This window comes from Ambystoma mexicanum, chromosome 2p (genome assembly GCF_040938575.1).
Source record: "Ambystoma mexicanum isolate Mex_15411 chromosome 2p, UKY_AmexF1_1, whole genome shotgun sequence".
NCBI lineage: Eukaryota > Metazoa > Chordata > Amphibia > Caudata > Ambystomatidae > Ambystoma > Ambystoma mexicanum.
Window position 1 is genome coordinate 661,184,773 of NC_090923.1, and position 19,564 is coordinate 661,204,336.

The 19,564-nt window shown below is 45.6% G+C and overlaps 1 protein-coding gene across 1 annotated transcript in view; it reads right to left on the minus strand.

The window, feature by feature from the left end:
- LOC138567767 (astacin-like metalloendopeptidase) overlaps positions 1-19,564 on the minus strand; it is a 53,103-nt gene that overhangs the window by 19,637 nt on the left and 13,902 nt on the right. Inside the window, exons 4-5 of the mRNA XM_069646257.1 lie at positions 11,013-11,150; positions 10,773-10,890 (exon numbers count right to left, since the gene is read on the minus strand). Of these exons, the coding sequence (XP_069502358.1) occupies positions 10,773-10,890; positions 11,013-11,150 (256 nt within the window). The remainder of the gene's footprint in view (positions 1-10,772; positions 10,891-11,012; positions 11,151-19,564) is intronic.

Genomic DNA, 19,564 nt, shown 5'->3' on the forward strand with positions numbered 1-19,564 from the left:
GAAAGAAAATAGCATGATAACCTGTTCTGTGTTTTTTCCCACTTTGAGAGTCTGTTGCCATCGCGTTTTGCTCACTGTACCTTTCACAGATAGGAAATAACCATTTGCATATCAGTCTTTGTCCCACCCACATGAGCAGTCCAGCACTGAAATTCTATGGCAATTCCCTTCTGAACAAGAGTATCAACAGCAACCCCATACACGTGTTTCAGCCTTGTTGAGCCTCATCAGTGAGGTGGAGCTGTGCCTCTCTGCACACACAGTGAGCAGGAGGTCCACGTCTGGGATCGCCCAGGTAACTCAGGGTGACCAAGCCCAAGTTCATGAAATAAAATCAAAAAAGGTAGCAGGCGCACCTCTCCAGAAAGAACTTTTTTCTTTGTTGAATAAAAATACACAGGAAGGGAGTTACTCTCTGGAACACTGACTCTTTATACCTGGAGAAGCTTTGAGTTGGAACCATGTATTCTTCATTTACAAACTCTTTTCCAAGCACCTAAGGTTAAAGACATTTCCCTTTACACCTAATAGTTTAGTTTATAGTGTGAGGGTCAGAAAAGACCTTTTGGCCACAAGGTAATTTTTGATTTTGACATCCTGACACAGACAGATCCTTACTTTTAGTTTTAGTTAGGGAAATCACTCTTAGAGCCAGGTCAGAGTGGCCTTTTCCAAACCCTTTTATTTTCAATAAAAATCTTTAACCAAATACATGGCTAACTTGTGTCCGAGTTTCATTCCTGACTCTTCACAGTGTACTGTTTGCTGTGCCCAGCATTGCCAGTATATTACTATAATAACACACTCATGTTCACTGTGTACAGGGATGCCAGTGTGTACTGTAAGAACACACCAATGTTGTTATGCCCATTAAAGCATCATTGCAGTTGTAAGGCATTTTCATTCTAGCTGCACCAATATATGACAGCCTTTCTCTGTGCTACATTGTTTTGTTGCCACGGTTTGAAGAATGCCAGGATTGTGATCAAACATCTCTCCCAGCACATCCCAAAACCCTTGTTTCCCTTACGCCTGCAACCCACAGACAATTCCACCTATCCCCTGCCCTCACAAAATAAACACACTACACTTGCACATTGCATATACGTATACCCCCAACAAACACAGACACAACTTGCAAACTCATACACACACATGCTCACAGGTGTTATTGTTCACTTATATCCCCAGCTGGCCATTTTAGGACTCTATGCCACAGTCTCATAATCTCCAAGATGGCCCGCACTGCACACTCTGCAGGAAGAAAGCATTAACCACCTGGGGTGTGTGACAATGAACACCTTTCCCTGAAGTCTGCTTCCTTTGCATGCTCTGCATCCAGGATTTTGGCACTCCTGGAAGCCCTTAACTGTTGTGAAATAGAGGTGCACCCCTTCACAGTAGTAACTCAGCCAGCATGCCCAATACATAGAATGGTTGGGAAGCAAAACAACCCCAGCTTGCACAGGGACATGTGCCTCCATGTCAAAGGGAAACCAGGTTTTCCAAATATAAGGGCTGGCCAATGAGTGTTTTCTGGGCTGCATGCTGCACTCAGGTTTTCGACTGGCCCATTTCTGGGTCCTCCGTAATGTGCGACCGGGCACAGCCTTTTTGCGCATTAAGACACCACTTTGACTTGTCATTTATATAGCGCTCCTATCCCAAGCATTTTACATAGAACATTTCTATTTACAATGATTATGCCATTTCTAAGCAGTAGGGCTACAACTGTCTGTTTTGGGCAACTTATGGTTTAATTGGAAGTCAATGATAGAACGTGGTGTTCCCAATGAACCTCCAGCCCTGTCTATTTTGTTTAATTTTGACATCAGCCCTCTCATCCATATGATATCATCCTCTTGGCCTGGAAAGCCTTTATTATGCTGGTGGCTGCCGTATTTATGGTTCCATGTAATAATGTGGCCACAAAAATATCGCCATACAAAAATATCGCCGAAAAATGGTAGTTTTTTTGTGTTTTTTGTGGCAACATTATTGCATGGAACATGCGGGGGACACCCCCGCAACCCCCAATTTTTTTTTTTAAGAAACATTTTTTTTTAAAAACATTTTTTTGTTTTTGTTTTGCCCCTGTCGCCATATATATGGTCATCCAAAAAATATCGCCACGACATTTTCCCGTCAATATTATTTACGGCGACCATATATGTGGCAAGGCGATATTATTACCTGATACCATATTTATCTGAGCTCTCTGGAAGCTCAGAACAATTTGCGACCCTCAGCAACTGTCTTGGTGCATTTAGAGACTGGATGTGGCACATGTAGCTTCAACTTAAAACTGGTCAAACTTAGCTGATTTACATGGCGGGCCCAGCAGCTCCTACGTCTAACCATAGCTAAGCTATTTTATCAGACTTTCCCACCATCACAAAAGCAAAGTAATAAATGTGGGTGTCTGTCTTGATGCTGATTTCTCCATTTCACCTTAGATAGCTGTTACTAAGTCGGTCATTTTCTATCTGCAGAGACTTGATCATTTAATTTGCTGCATCCCCAGGAGTGACAGAACCAGTACAGTCACTGACATAACTTTCTTTTCCCACCCCACTCAGTCTCCTGGAGATTTCAACATCCACCTCCCTATTTTCAACCACTCCTCATGCCCTTTGATCTTTTCAACTAGTTCCTATAACCTTAATCTTCTCCCCTTTTGGCTACCCATTCCAAAGGCGGGACTCTTGATCCAATTTTCATTTCTGCTGCCTTCTTATTGAAGCCAGTAAACTACACGTTCTTCCTGCACCAGATCATTTCTTAGTTACTGTCTCCTTCGGTCCACCTCCCCACTCTCCAACCCCTGGTCTCCCATCAACATCTTCCTTCATTTCTCACGATATACCCGGACCTTAGACCATTCTGCACAAACTGCTTCCATTTCTTCACATCTTTCTAACCTTACTGAATTATCTGCTTCGAATATTGATGCTGCTTTCAATACTTTCCAATCTGCTATTTCCCCATCTCTTGATTCTTTGCATCCTTGTACAGCATTCACGCCTGGGGATATCCCCCTTACCCCAGCCTTTCTGACTCTCTGAAACAGCTAGGGATTCAGCTTCGGATATCAGAACGGAAATGGCTCAAAGCCCATGCCACGGTTGATTATCAACTCTTCTCTATCTTACTTCAATCTTTTTCCTCTCTCCTTAAACATTCTAATAATAATAATTTCCAGAATCTCATTCAATCACAGAGTTCTTCTCCCAAACATCTTAATTCTACCTTGAACAAACTCGTTACTCCTTCTTCTCCTGACCCTTCTGTCTGTTCTACCCTTACGCCTAATGACTTTGGCAACTTCATTTTCTCAAAAATTCAGAATATTAGGCATTTCCTTACTTCAACAGTTCGTTCTTCACCTGCCTCCTCTATAGCCCTTCTTTCCCTACCTCTGATCAACCTCACTTTTTCTTTTAAAGTCATCTCTGAGACTGACATTATTAACTCTATTCTATGAGCATACTCTACTGCTGCCCCGTCTGACCCGCTTCCTGCTTCCTTCATCAAATGTATTCTTTCCTTTCTAGCCCCATCCCTCCTGAAACTTTCTTTATCCTTAGGCTATTTTCCATCTGCCTTCAAAACTGCCACGATTATCCCACTCCTTAAAAAACCCTCCCTGAACTTTACCGAGCTTTCACATTTTTACCCTATGTCCCTTCTCCCCTAGCTATCTAAGCTGCTTGAACGACGCGTGTATTCTCAGATTAGGTCCATCTTAAGGCTTTTCATTTACTCCCCAACCATCAGTCCTGGTTTTGCCCTGGCCTTTACATGGAAACTGCCTTACTTTTTGTTCTAAACTGAATTCTTTGAGCTTGTCATCCTGAACAATCATCTATTCTTGTTTTACTTAATATCAGTACTGGCTCTGACACTGTGGACCACCCTACTATCCTCTCTACACTTTCTTCTCTAACATTTTCTGACACTGGAGGGGGCGCTGTTGTGCATCTGGCTGATGGAGGCCACTGCATAGTGCTCCATAGGTGAGAAGGCTGCCAACTAGATTTCTGCATGAAAATGAGCAGGGCTGAACACAGATTTAATCCTGGGAAGCTATGTTGGTGGCTGGCGTGTCTTGGCAAAGTTTCAACCTGCATGGCGGAGAGGAATCCGAGATAATCATCCGAAACTAGCGAGCCCCTGCTAGGCTGAAACGCGAGGTGCTGGGCCGAAGGAGGCTGGTCCTGTGACTGCCCACGCATGGAGGAATGGGCTACAGAGGGAATCCTCCATGTAAAGCGAGCGAGGAGGTTGGGTGTTGCTTGTGGCAATCTCCCCCCACCCCCCTTTTCACCTATTTGGCATTGAGTGTGGGGGGCACCCGGGCAGTCGACCCTATTGAGCGCAGCGCCACGTAGCAGCGTGAAGACAGTGGTTAACCCCGGTCGTTGGTTGCGGCTCTAATGAGCCTACGGAGACGGAGGGCACATCGATACATTGGATTAGCCCTTGACGGGTGACCAGGGCGCTGTCCGTGCTTTGAGTCTTCCGGTGCTGGAACCTCCCCTCCACTGCCACCTGGGGGTACCAGGAGAGAGAGCTGTTCTTCATCGGGTGTTACGCTGTGCCCCCAACTGGACTCCAACACCCTTGGATGGCGCAGAGGACGAACAGCGGCCCGAGCCGAGCCCAGTGGGAATAGCTGCTGCGGTGACCGTGGTGCAGAGCCGATCTGCCATGACCCACCATTCACAAAATCCACTGCTACGCAACCCGCCCCCACCTGAGAAGAAGAAAGGAGCTGCTGAGGCACCTGAATGAAGCAATCCCACGATTGCCAGGAAACCTTGTCGGACACTGTGGCTGCGGCCTGCGCCGCCCTGATACGTGGGTTGATCGATACAGTAAATCGGCTGTCGGAGAAGGACATGCAGGTGAGCTCAGACCCGTGCTTACAGACTGGGGGATAGGTGAGGGGCTCTCCTCACACACAACCCCCCACACAGACTATCCTGCCAGAAATTCGGCTCGGACAAACAACAGGAGATTTTCTGCATGCCCCCCCCACACACCTCCCCACCTGGGATATACACGCAAAAGGCTTCCAATATACTTTGGGGCTGGGACAGACGGGGAGTGGCTGGGCGGACAACCGGCATTGGGAACAGATAAGATAAGAGGCCCACACCTGGCTCATGGTAGAGCCTTTTAGTTACACTGTTAGAGCAGGTCTGGGGTGAAGATTCTAAAGGTCTATACAATGAAGTACATACCGCCTGTAAAGACTGTCGCTGGTAGGTGAGCCCGCTTGCCTGTCCCTCCCACTCGCACTGTGGGCGATCTCCGTAGTTTAGTGACCAGGCCAAAACCAGAAGTTGGGATGAACATCTGACATAGCCAGGCACACCGCGTCAATCCTACTGCGGGGGACGGAGGATGTAGGGGCTCATCTGCCTTATTTGCCATATACTGTGAACACACATGGAGATCGCAACTGGAGACCCAGGAAGGGCTCGATCTTGAGAAGTGGAGGCGACACGGTGAAGACTGCCAATAACCATATCGCTAAATCTACCTCAAGAATCAAGGGAAGGCTGGTAAACGGTGCAATCAAGTGGAGCGGCAATCAAGTACCGGACACCCTCCATGGGTCCGTGCTCATCCTAAAGCAACAGCTGATTCCCTCAGTGCCCCTTCCAAAAAAGCAATACAATGAATACGTTTTAAAAAACCTGCCGCAGAAGTTAGACCTGAAGGGTTGGGGGACTCAAAACCACGTGCGGTATCCTTGCCGTTGTCTCCCACCGACCTACAAGAGATAATGACCATCATGCAACAAGTATTTGCGTCATTAAATGATAAACTGGATGGAATTAACATTAACATTTCCACGATTAGGGCTCAACTATAAAAGGCCACAAAGTGCATCACTGAGACAGAAACACGAATCGGCACTGCCGAAGATGCCATCAAAGCCCTACAAAGCACTATGACAGCCATGGCAAAGGACCATGTTGTGATGGCTGATTTGTCACCTCTGATGATATTAAGGTACATATGGGTGACACCCCAATACAAAAATGACAATACTTAAGAATCTACTCCGGATAGCAGCGTTGTGGGATGGTTTCCCATGGGAACTGTCCTCACACCCAAGCCTGAACTACGTGGTCACCCCTGGCACAGTGAAGAGTCCACTTCCGCATTATATAAACTGTCATTGTCTACTAGGAAAGTGCTAACACTGGACATTGAAAAGGAATGGGAAACAGACCGGGGTATCTTGATCACTGAGGCACATTGGACACAACTCTGCAAGCTCACAAAGCAAATATCCTTTAACTATAGACTAATCCATTTCAAAATACTGAAAAGGGTATATCTTACGCCAGCCCGCCTCAAGAAAATGTATGTAACTGTGGATGGGAGGTGCACAAGGTGCACAAATGAGGATGCCGATTTGAAACACATGTTGTGGTCGTGTAGAATCTTATCTGAATACTGGGCTAAGGTTTGTGAAGCACTAGAAGAAATGGTAGACCAGCCTGCCACATGGGAACAGGAGGCATGTATACTGGGCTTCATGCTTAAAATGAACCCAATGAAACGAAAACTGCTTAATGTAGGACTCTTGCTAGCAAAACAAGTCCTACTGATGAGGTGGAAGAGCAAGGTATCTCCCACGGTAGACTAATGGGTGAGTGACATGGCCTGGGCTAATGGCAAAGAAGAATTGTACTCTAGCCTGCTGCCCTTAACGAATCGTCTGAAAAAATATATGGGGAGGATTCCCTCAATATTTGATCAATAAAAGCGTGGGGAAAGCTGCTAATGTAGAAGTATTATAATGTAAATCTTGCTGCTCACTTATACTGCTGAATTACTTTCTATCTATACACCAATTGACTGTGTGGAAATGTGAAGTTGTAACTCTGTGCAAAAGTTAAATAATATTAAAAAAGGAAATAATTCTGACATTGCCCTTCAATGGTTCTCCTCTTGCATAACTAACCATTTCTTTTCTGTCTCGTGGAAAGGGGCAATTTCTCAACACATCCGCTACCCATCAGAGTTCGCCACGGTTCTGTCCTCCGTCCTCTCTTATTCCTCCATTTACACATCCTCTTTGGCTCAGCTAGTACCCGACCACGGTTACCAGGTTCACCTCTATGCTGATGACACCCAGATTTTCATTTCCTGTTCTTCCTTGACAGATTCCCTTGAACAGCAGCTCTCTTCTTGTCTTTCTGCCATAAAATCATGGATGGCTACTCAGTTTCTTTGCCTTAACCCTAACAAAACAGAAATATAGTTTGTTCCCACTTCTGCCTCTATTATTCCCCCATCCATATCTTTCCCTCCTCTTCAGCTCCCCATTAGTCATCAAGCGGGTAATCTTGGATTTCTTTTCGAATCCTCTCTTTCGCTTCAGCCTTAAATTTCTACTATCGTCCGATCCTGCCATTCTCACGTCTTTATCATCAGGAAAATTCACCACCTTTTGCCCTTCACCTCTTCAAGTACACTTTCACAAACCATAATTCTTTCACGACTCAACTGTTGCTGTTTCCTTTATGTGGATCTCCCTACTTATGCTTTTCTACAATTACGCTCAATTGTTCGCACTGCCATGTTTTGCCTTACCCCAGCCTCAAACATTTCTCCTTTTTTGTCAAATCTTCATTGGCTCCCTATGAAAGAACACTGTGAATTTCAGTTTTTATGTCTTATCTTCAAGGGCATTCCTTCTTGGGTTCTTCCATATCTCTGCTCCTTTATCTCCCTAAATCACACCTCTCAGGACCTTCACTCGGCCTCTCAATTTCTTCTGTCTGTCCCTCATCCTCCCTGTGCACCCTCTAAGTTTCCCTCGTTTCAACTCTTAGCTCCCAAACTTTGGAATGCTCTTTCTCTGGACATTCGTTCTTCTCCTACACTCCACCTTTTAAAAAAAACATTTAAAATCTTATCTGCTGCAGTCTTTATCTATTTAAAATACTCCCTTTATCGTTGTGAGCCTACCTCTATGGCTAAATGTCAACCACTCACGATCTATCGTCCACCCAAAATCATGTCCTCTTTTAAGAACAGTTTAGTGATCTACTGGCCCAGATCTGTACCACTAAAGGCCCTGTTATTGTTATGGATGATTTTAAATATTGGGCTAAGGACCAACAGGACAAAGCAGGTACCAACCCTATGGATACCATCACCTCCTTTGGCCTTACTCAGTGGATGGAGTCTCCCATGCAAAGTAAGGGTCACACTTTAGACTGGCTTTTGTTCCCAAACACCAACATTTCTGACATCTTGGTCACGCGATGTATCTGGTCTGACCATTTTCTCATTCAAGCCAAGATTTCATTACCATCTCCTCCCCCCAAACTCAACACTCACCCACGTATTCACTACTGTCAACTAAGCTTCAATCCCTAGACAATTTTGTTGACTCCTCGAAACTTATCAACCATCTGTCAACTAACATCAACAAAGCAGTTAATGACCTTGCCCCATTGAAAATGAAGACAGTCAAGACCGAAGCAACAAAGAACACTTGGTTTACTAATGAAATTCTTACTGCCAGACAAGAAAAGAGAGCTCTCGAAAGAGCCTGGAGGAAAGACCCCAACAATAACACTCTAACAAAATATAAAAAATCCATCCTTAACTATAAAAAGCTCATCATAGAAGCAAAGGCCACACACTATAATGAAATAATAGTGAATGCTCAATCCAACACTGGGGAGTTATTTAAAATCTTAGCGGAATTCCAAAATCAGCCTCCACCGACTAACAACATCATCAAGGACAATAAGTGGTGTCAGGGCATTCATGACGCCTTTCTACTCAAGATCGATTCACACAAAGAAAAACTCAGTAAAGCCCTAGGCAACGTAACCTCTACACAAACTCTTACTGATATCACCCTGCCTAACACCTGTGAAAATACTATCCCTCAATTTTCATTCATGCACTACACTGAAGATGAAGTATCCAAAATCATACAGGACCTCAAAGCCACGTCTTGTCCTGGTGACGACTGCCCCACAAGCATTCTTAAGGTGTCCTTAGAAACCCTGGTTCCATGGATTACCAAACTGGTAAACCTCTCCTTTGATGCCGGCCTGGTGCCGGACCTGTTAAAATCGGCATGGATCACTCCTCTACTGAAAAAGGAAAACCTTGATCCAGCCAACAATGACAATTACATGCCCATAAATAACGTGCCCTATGTCCTCAAGATACTTGATAAACTTGCCTACTTACAGCTACAGGCCCAAACCTAACATCTTGGGTACCCGTCAGTCGGGCTATAGAGCTCGTCACAGGACTGAGACAGCTATGCTTGATCTCAAATCTGCCCTAGCTAGCATAGCTGATAAAAACCAAGCTGCTCTGCCCATGCTATTAGACCACTCTGCAGCCTTTGACCTAGTTGATCACAGCTTACTGGTGTCAAGGCTCAGAGAGGTCGCTAATTGCTCTGTAACTGCATCCAAATGGATTGCTTCCTTTCTGGGTCCCAGAATGGTAAGGGTTTGCGTTGGTGATAATCAATCTTCTCCAATCTCTCAGACATGCAGAGTTCCTCAGGACTCCTGTCTGTCGCCGCTGCTCTTCAATCTTTACATCTGTCCCCTTCTTGAACTCTTGAACAAATTAGGAGTGCAATATACAAATTACGCTGATGACACTCAGGTAGTCATACAGTTGAGTGGCTCATATAGTAGTGATATGGAAACCATCAACAAAATATACAAAGCCATACAAGATTGGATGGCCTGCAATTTTCTTGCCCTGAATGATAAAAAGACCGAACTCCTTATCGTGGCATCTAAAAACACTCGGGTGAAACTTGATTCCAACTATGCCAGTTTCTATATTGCCGACAATACCATTATCGTCTAAAAGAAAGTCAAGACCTTAGGAGTTTTTCTTGATGAAGAACTCTCCATGAAATCCCATGTTTCCAGCATTAAATCTAGTTGTGGTCTTATAAACAAGAGACTAGGATACATTCGACCATTCATATCGGAAGAGAACTGTGCTCTCTTGTCCACTGCACTGATAAATTCAAGATTTGGCTATTCTAACAGCCTCTTGGCGGGCACCACAGCCTCTAACATCCAATCTCTCCAAGTGGCTCAGAATAATGCTGTGCGTAATATCTTCAATCAGTCTCGTCGTACACATATCTCTACCTTCAGGAAAAAACTCCACTGGCTTCCCGCAAACATCGCATAACACACAAGATGCTTACCACGACCCACAAATGCCTCCGTCTAAGTAGTCCCACTTATCTGTCATCCTGTATTAGCACGGCTCTTGATGCTCAGGGTCCCCTTCTTTGGAACACACTTCCAGCTCGAATACAGCAGATCCAGAGCTACACCTTGTTCAAACGTGCCATAAAAACTCACTTCTTTAACTTGGAATAACCCTCTGACTCTTCTCTCCTTCTGCCTCATATGCCTGTTTGTCTTTGTCTTGTTCTATGTGCGCCCTGAGGCCCGCGGGCATGTTGGCGCGTTACAAAAATTAAAATAAATGAATAAATAAAATACTGTCTGTCATTATCTTTTTATAGAGAGGGGTTGATATCAGATCTTTGAGATCACGGGAAGACAGCTTAACTGGGCAGAGGAATCTGGGGCCCAGCCACCTTATATTCAGAAAATCCTAATATTGAAGAAACGTTTGACGTAGCATTTGTTGACTACTGCTCTCATTCTTGCCATTTTGGCTGGACGATGTCAAGTTATTAATAGGTTATAACCAAGAGCTGGCCTTGTATTTACCCATTGCCACTTGAAATCTGAAGATAGTCATTTTCAGTTGTGCGATTCACAAATCGAATGCAGGTCATCGATTTATATTCCATCATCGCCTCAGTAAGTAAGGCAACATCACTTGAACCTACAGAACAAAAGAGTGGAATAAAGAGATTGTATAATGGGAAGTTTGAAACCAAAGAGAAAAAACATCAGAGAGACATATAATAGGCAGAGTAAGTACTCCTGGGATAGAATGACACTCACCATAACCGCTGAGAGTAAACGGCACTACGACGGTTCCAGCGCTGGATTTGGGCCAATAACAGCTGCTGTCTGCACATATTATAGCACTGCGGCCAGGTTTCACAGCAATGTCTCCATGGCGCAATAGTTGTGAACTATCTATATAATGAGAGCAGAGCTTTGACTGATGGAATACAAATTTAGCGAAAACAAAAACGATCCGTTGAAAGGGTTTGAAATACGTGATCTGATGCCTCTGCAGAGCTAAGAATCTGCCCATTTATATATTTTCAGCATCACAATAGACTTTGCAATTTTCTGACTCTAGTACTTTTTGAATTACTTGAAAGTTGCTCTAAATGAGCTACGCATGTAGATTGTACTTAACATGTCCCTTTTCCCAGCCAGTAATGCATCACTTGTGCCCTCAATCCATTGTGAGGTGGTCCAGACATGCTCGTTCCATGTCCTATCCCCTTTTGTCGTTGCCCCTTGGGTTGGAATGCAACCCATCTGCCTCTTATTGAACATGAGGACGCAGGTCATTAATACATGCACACACAACATGTGAAGGATGGTCAGACAGGTGACCCTCTATCTGTTTTAAATTGTACCGCGCCCCCTTCCAGATTTGCACTAACAGCTTCCTCCATCCCCTGTGTTATGTAGTAGGAGGTGTGCATCGAACATGCACATGCAGTATTTTGACATCTCGGACTCAACGTGAAGTTGACGCAGTTGTGTGTTCCAAGTTGAAGTGTCTGATCCCCATTCGCCGAAGCATCTAGAAATTAGGGGGTGTGAGTTGGTTTGGAGGGCTTTATGCATCTGCCGGAGCCAGCAAGCAGGAACTCATGTTATGCGCCAATGTTAAAATGATTTGTAAAGTGCACATTTACCATAAGAAGCATTTTGGCTCTGAAAACTCCAACATGAATTGAGAGGGAAGCAGCCAACAGAACTAACTTGCTGGAGATAGAAACGACCTGCCCTCTGGCTGCTGGGAAGTGGGCAGGTCGCCCAATGATGTGCTTCATCTTTTAATTGGAAATTGTTAGCTCCGAGGAGTAGGGCAATTTCATGCTCAGAGTCTCGCTTGTGCAGGAGTTTAGCTCTGGTCTTGTGGATACACTGATCTGCAAGCATGCCACTTACTTCTGCCCATTTTAACTTTGTTTTAAGCTTCCCTACTCCCCTGCCCCCAATGGAAAAGCAAGCCCAACTAACTCTCCACGCCTAATTTGTACATGAGACATATGTTAATTCCCTTCTAAGAGAGTATCTTTTTATCTTCAGGCCTTGTCACAGTTACACACATGTATTGACCCAGGAGATGCCTATGTTGTTTAAACCATTCTAAAAAGACATGTTCTTTTGCTGTCTTAGTTGGGTAACCTTTGCCAATGTGTGCATTTGTCTCAGCGTAGCCTGGGTAGGGAATTATGCAGGAAATCACAATGGCACGTTGTTGCTTAGTGTTGACCATCTGAGTAAGACATCTGTGGGAATCTCAGCGCTAAGGCCATCATATCGACCTATTATTTTCAGTTAGTGCAAAAAAGTAGAACTGGATTTTTGTGATTTTATTACTAGTCTTTGCTGCTGCATTTCCCTTACTCAAAAGTGAAGTTTGGACAGCTGATTTTAAAAGGCGACGTTTGCAACCATAGCGAGAGCCTGTTGCCCACCCCTGTTAAATCTCTTGGGCCCAGAGTGAGTTACATCTGTGATTGAACCCTCTGGGGAATCAATTACTTTCCCACAAATTCTAGAAATACTTCTTTCCCACAGAGAGAGAGAGAGAGAGAGAGAGAGAGAGAGAGAAAGGAGAGAGAGAGAGACAGGAGAGAGAGAGAGAGAGAGAGAGAGAGAGAGAGAGAGAGAGAGAGAGAGAGAGAGAGAGAGAGAGAGAGAGAGAGAGAGAGAGAGAGAGAGAGAGAGAGAGAGAGAGAGAGAGAGAGAGAGAGAGAGAGAGAGAGAGAGAGAGAGAGAGTACCCCAAGCTTTGACTCTCAAGCATTATTGTGGAATGGCCACACCACAATAATTACCTTGCATTGGCTCTTGTGACAAAATGAGTACTGCCCGACAGGAGTATAGTGGTGAGGAGTGACTTAAGTGCCTATTCAGCCCCACTCTACTGCAAAACCAGCAGTGATTTCAAACATAAAGGTGAAACAGGACAGACTGTCAGGCATTCCCGCGTCATCTCCTTTGGTAACTTGGGCCGAGGGTAGGCTATACTCTTCAGGAGAGATGAGAGCTGGTACGGATGAAACAAAAAGAACAACAGTACAGAGGTACCAAAAAAAAATAATGTTCAACCAAGATTCTTTAAAAATGTGAACATGAATGAAACTAACCATGCCAATTATAAACACTAAAGACCCAACCGTGTAAAGGAAACACAAGGAATGCAGACTTGATAGGAAAGGAGGGTCCCTGGGTGAAGATGAGGGTGCAGGCAATTGATCCGAGCAGCAAATGTCAAAGGTACTTAAAAGTGTCCTGAAAAGGCAAATAGTGGGGTCTGTAAGAAAGGCATGGCATCGAAGTAAGACCGACACAAGTGATCACAGTTCCAGGGTGTTCATTAAACTCTAAAATGGGTGAAATGAACGCCTTATCTAAACCTAAATATAAGATGGGAGCATGCTACAACCATCAAATAATAATAATGCAGTCCTAGTGGAGTCAGTCAAATAAAAGAGCCTGTACTAAGAAACCTATTGCCAATCCTTACTGCTATGTTACAAAATAGTGCAGGATAATGTTCATAACAAAAGAAAGAAGTGTTCACAAAATGATAAGTCATTATGTTATGGCCGTGTCTCCCTTCCCCACGTTTTTAGTTAGGGACAAAGCAGGACTCTAGAGCACAGCACACTCCTGGGATTCTCAGCACAAGCTTACATTACCTTTTCTCGATATCCAGGCCTGTGGTGCCCAAGTCTCTTCTCATGCAAAGTCTCTTGCTTCAGAGGGCCTGATATGCCAAAACAACAAAACAAAAGTTCCTTCTATTATCTTTTGCGTTGGGTGATTACCCCTCACCCTTGGATCCCTCTCAGCCGGGCTCCGATCCTTCTCTCTGTCGTCATCCTCCCTTAGTCCGGTTAAGACCAACCACTCGCTGTGCACATCCTTCAATCAGGTTCACACTTACCATCAGAATGTTCACAGATGTATTCATGCTCACCCTAATTTGCATGCATCCCTCCGCCGGGTTCCCATTTGCCAAAATAACAGTTTATTTTCAACAAAAAGTCCTTCAAGACCCCTCAGGTTCTTCCCCTTACCTAAATCCAGGTCTCAGCACCCAGTCAGGCTTTCTCTAAAGCCCCCAGTCAGGCTTTGCGCAGTTGTGATTTTCAAAGAGTCTTAATGTCTTTTTGAACAACCCCTATGGTTAAGTGAGGTCCTCCTCATCCGGGTTCAGACGTTCCAGAACACTTGCCCATCCAAACAGAGACTTCTGAAGGGCGATCTTGTCTTGCTGTTTGCTTATAGTAAGCGCGGCTTTCACTCCTACACAGTTCGCACTGCGTTTCCCTCAGCCGGGCACAAACACCTATTTCACAATGTCAAAACTTCATCAATGAGTTAAGGACTTTTGATTGTACAAGGGATTTGGTTCAACCCTTGTATGACCACCTTAAATCTCTGTACCAGCCTTCCCTATGGTCTCTTGGTACTTGTAGTTCTCTTTGTTTCCAATATTCAACATAGTCTCTTTGCTTGTGAAAGGGGTACCAGCCAGAGATCTTCGATTGGGCGCCCACGTGGTGCCAGACCACTCAATTTCTGGTACCAATGCGTTCACAAAAGACCGCTTGTCTGATTATCTTCTCACTGTTACCACTGCAACCTTGAGCTCAACACAGTTTGGGTGACTATCAGCTTCGTCCGACTCACCGCCTGTGCTGAAATCGTTGGCGGTTCCTTTGCTGCGGGAGTCAAGGACGGTACCACCATGGCAACCTTGTCTCCCTGCACTGCCTATCAGTGCGGGCAGGTGCCTTGTACCACTGACATCCATTTGTGGGCTTGGGTTCAAAAGGACAAGGGCAACTCCCTCCTTGACAGCCTTTCAGGTCTCGCCGCATTTCTTCCCCGTTTGAACTGATGCACTGGAATGGCTGCCTCCTCGTGCCTTCAGCCTTGCTCGGAGTGTGCTCTTGTGCTACGCCTTTTATCCCTATGGGGAAGGGAAAGAGTAGTCAGTTGTGTGTAGCTGTCAGTAATTGCCTGACTCTGCCTGACCCTTCTGTTGGTACATGTCATGTAAACGGCTCAGGTCCATTGCTGTTTACGCCGTGAGAACAGGTTTGTGTTGGAAAGAGCGTGGGGGTACAGTTTCTATGCATCCTACCAGGCAGGATGGGGAAAAGGTGTCACAAAGTAGGGGCTACAGCGTCTCAAACTTCGGTGTCCCACTTCCACTCCCCGAGGACCCACGTAGAAGGTGATCCTCCTGCACTGGTCCACCCCCAGAAGCTGGATCCAATAGCGATGGCCGTCTCCTGGCCACCTGGATGACAGATCCCGGGGACTAGTAAGTGAGACACCGTTGGGTTTCTCACAGGTCTTATAAATCACCAGGAACCTTTAAGGTGGATGAGGGGGACAGGACCACTATGAATAACGTATGTTATTGTCTGCGGTCTTGGTGTGTTGAAGAAGAGACAGGCCTTTGGCAGCCAGTGGGATGAGTTGGCTCAGTACAGTGTCACAATATTACAGAAGTTATGGCCTGCAGGTCTAAGAAGGTGGTTATCAGGCAGGTGGTGATGGGGACAAAAATACACTCAGCAAGTCTCAAATGTACAGATGGCAGATCTTCGGCATCCACGTTAAGTGGAACTCAGAGATGTGGAGGCAGTGGAGTGTTGAGGTCAAAGATGACTGGCAATTCCTTTGTAACCGCGTGTACATCATTGAAGGTGGCTCAGAGATGTCGGAAGAGCCAGGGATAACTAAGGTGGTTCGGTGGTTGCTAGTAGACCCAATCCATGGTCTCAGGGGAGAGGTGAGATCTTTTTTTTTGCCTTTCCCAACAAGGGATATTTGTTGAGGACACTTACAGGTGTCTGTCACCCCAAGTGGTAGAGTCCTGGATGCCTCAGTTGCAATAGGCCTTGTCCACACAACTTGTCATCAAATGCATCATTTGAATGGGTAGGAGAAGAACTTTCTTCTTCCTTGGAGCCTTCTGTCTTCACCTCTATAGCAGAGGAATTTGTAATTGACTGTATCACCAAAAGAGTTCCAGGTGCATCCTTCCTGTCTTGAAGTTGAATGATGAATCAACTAAGGGAAGACTGTCCCCATAATCAAATATATGCTACAGTTGACTAGTACAAAGCAATCCTGTTGTCAGGGGTCTAATACAGACTGCTGTAACAAAGGTTCCTTAGCATTCTGATGTCATAACAGATGCTTTGTCTGCAAGAAGTAGGGAGGGTGCAGGACATTTCGGGTTCCCTAAGAAAATCAAGATTGTCTAACCCCTCTCTTAAGCTAAACCCCTCAGCTTGGCTACTTTGACTCCACCCTCTTTGCATGGATGCCTATTTCAAAAGGACTCCAGTAATCTGCACCCTGCTGTGAGAATATCTTTGTCACATGTGACTAGTCACCTACTCTCTTCACTTCGCCCATGAAGGGAGTCCCTTTCTATGAGGCCTGGGAGGTGGGGTTGCTACCTGATAGTCCTCCTGGGGGTGGTTCAATGTGGGAAGATCTCATGGGGAGAGACTCCTGCCCTGAGCAGAAGGATGGATACGTGGGTAGAATTAGGCACACTATCCCTATCCCTAACCTAACCTTACCAAACCCTTTGGCATCTTTTAGCCAACCTTCACTAACACTTCCATCTGCTATTGTGGCATTATACCATTTGCTGACTCTAGTACTGAGATGAAGAAGAATACCTGCGAGGCAGGTACTAACACGAAGAGGATGCACGGATGCAGGAAGAACACAATGTCAAGCCATCCCGGAGTAACAGCGTTTGTGGAAGTTGTTCGGCTTGGGAGATTCAAAGGGCTGGAAACCGGGACCCCATCAGAGGAGAAGACGCATCTCTAAGAGGTCTAACACAAGACCCTGCGAGAAGCTGGTAAGGCAGTAGTGCGGCCTCCAGAAGGAGATGCACCATGCAGTCCATAATGAGTGCAGACACTGAAAAAAGCCAAAGGCTGCGGAGCCGCCGCAGAGACCCGGAACACGTCGGAAGATGCCGAAGAGCAAAACAGGACCATGCAGACCCCAGGAGAGAACAAATCCTAGCGAGAAAAAAAAGCCCAGAAGGTACGGGAGAGAGCAGGCTGACCGGTGGGGGCACGAGAGGGTCATGTCAACCGAATAACAGCACATGGGGAGACAGGGGCAGGCACCAGTCCCCTAATTTAAAAGCAAGTTCAAGTGAACTGTTTGTAAGAGGAAATATTCCTGGGGTCAGTGATAGTGCCAAACCACTGACCTCCAGAGAAGGGTCAAGGACTCCAATATGAGAGAGTGTGACTTTTGCTTCTGAGGATGTCTTCCTCTTGTTGGTGGTAGCCCAGGGCCACTAACCATCAAAAAGGTTGAGGAACAAGATGAAGATACGAGTCATCTTCCTAATCGCAGTACTTGGTAGGGAAGTGAACCAAGTGGGCCAAGTCAAAGAAGAGGTGAAACGAGAATTGTGTGTTATAGGCGTGAAGCCTGATAGAAAGAAGGCCAATGGAAGGGAGTAATTTCCCCAGGTTGTGATGAACTGAGAGCCTGGTGCCAGGAGAAAGGAGTCATTCACATGGTAGCCGAAAACGGCATTAAAGTTGGTAAAGTCCAAGAAGGTCTGGGGAAGGGAGTTATTCCCCAAGGCTGTTTGAAGGAACAGAAAACTCAGATTAGCAGTTAGGTCAAAAAGGGAGCTGGGGATGGGAGTCATTGCCCCAGGCTCTGAAAACATATGTCAGGAAAAGGGAGTTATTTTCCTGACCCACCCAAAAGGACTACCAGTGTGTTTGGGACCCCACAATCAGGCGAAGGGAGTCATTCCCCCTTATAACACATCAGAAGTATTGTTTGGAACATTACAAGCAGGGGATGGGAGCTACATCCCCTGACAATGTGTGAGACACAAGACTGTTTAGAACTGAATAGAACTGTTACAACAACCCAGGAGAAGGGAGTTATTTCCCTGGGATTGACACGAACGACACTACTTTAGTTATAGTTTCCAAGGTTTTCGTGACACAGGATGGTGGACACTTTGAGTTGACAGACATGATGACTTAGATCTTTTAGGTGCGGCAGGGAACCCCACCACCCCCTCCTAGAGATTACCATCTTACCAATTGGACTGTTAAATATGTCAGGTAACTCCACGCAAGGCATTTACAAACGTTTTGAAGTTCTGGTACCATTAATGTGTGCATTTAAACATTTAAACTCTGCTGCGGTCAATTGCATGCTAATGCAATATGCACATGGCATCACATCTTCACTGCTTTAGTCAGTATCACTAAATACGATCCAAAATAATAATATGATAATATTGTGCGCAATAATGAGATGACACATGCTCTGTTCACAATTTTCGCAAATAGTACACATGCCTCATTTGTCCAATAAACAAACAGCAACAATGCTGTTACCTCTTCCGTGTGTGTAATAATAATATTACTTACGTAATTTACCATGGCGGATCAGATTGTCAGCTTTCTGGGCAGGGTTCCATGTGTTTGTTGTGGGTACACACAGGCCAGGCAGCTAATGCTCGCCAGCCCTTCCATGACTGAGTCACTTTGGCAAGCTGAGACCAATTTGACATGCAAATGCTTGTGGATTTATAATTGTGTGGTTCGAGTAGCCACTGGGCCTCATTACACGGTAGGCGGTAGGGACATACCGTTACCGGTAAGGGATTACCGGTATCGGTAAATCCCCTCCCCAATCACGGACCGGACATACCGCTATTAGCGGCACCGCTAAGTACGGTGGCACTATTAGCGGCAAGTCCGTGAGCGCGCGCCCCCTCAGACCGGAAATAGCGGCATAGCGCTAATATCACGGCATCACAAGCCATGCGTACATGGCAATACCGGCATGTAGTAGACCCAAAGAACCCTTACCGGCAAGGCGCTAATACCGGCATCGCGAACCACACGTTAAAAGAGCACAGCAGAGTTCCCACCTGCCACAGGTGGACAAAATCAGCACAGGTGGAGGCAATGGAGACTGGCAGCACAAAAGAGCACACCACACCCCTCCCCACACCCATTCCCACACCAAGATGGATGCAATACTAGCAGCATTACATGGGCTAGAGGACATGATTGCAGTGCAGCAGCTACAACAACAGGCAGCACAGAGGAGACGCAGGAGGAGGAGGAGGAGGAGGAGGGCAAGACAGGCGCAGCAAGCACCACCAGTGCACCTAGTGATACCACAGAGGCAGCCACCAATTTCCAGGATCAGAGCCAGTCCAGTCAACCTAACCCCTGAGCAGATACACACCCTGTACCGTCTGGACTGGGATACCATCACCACCATAGTAGACATGATATACAACGACATTGTGAG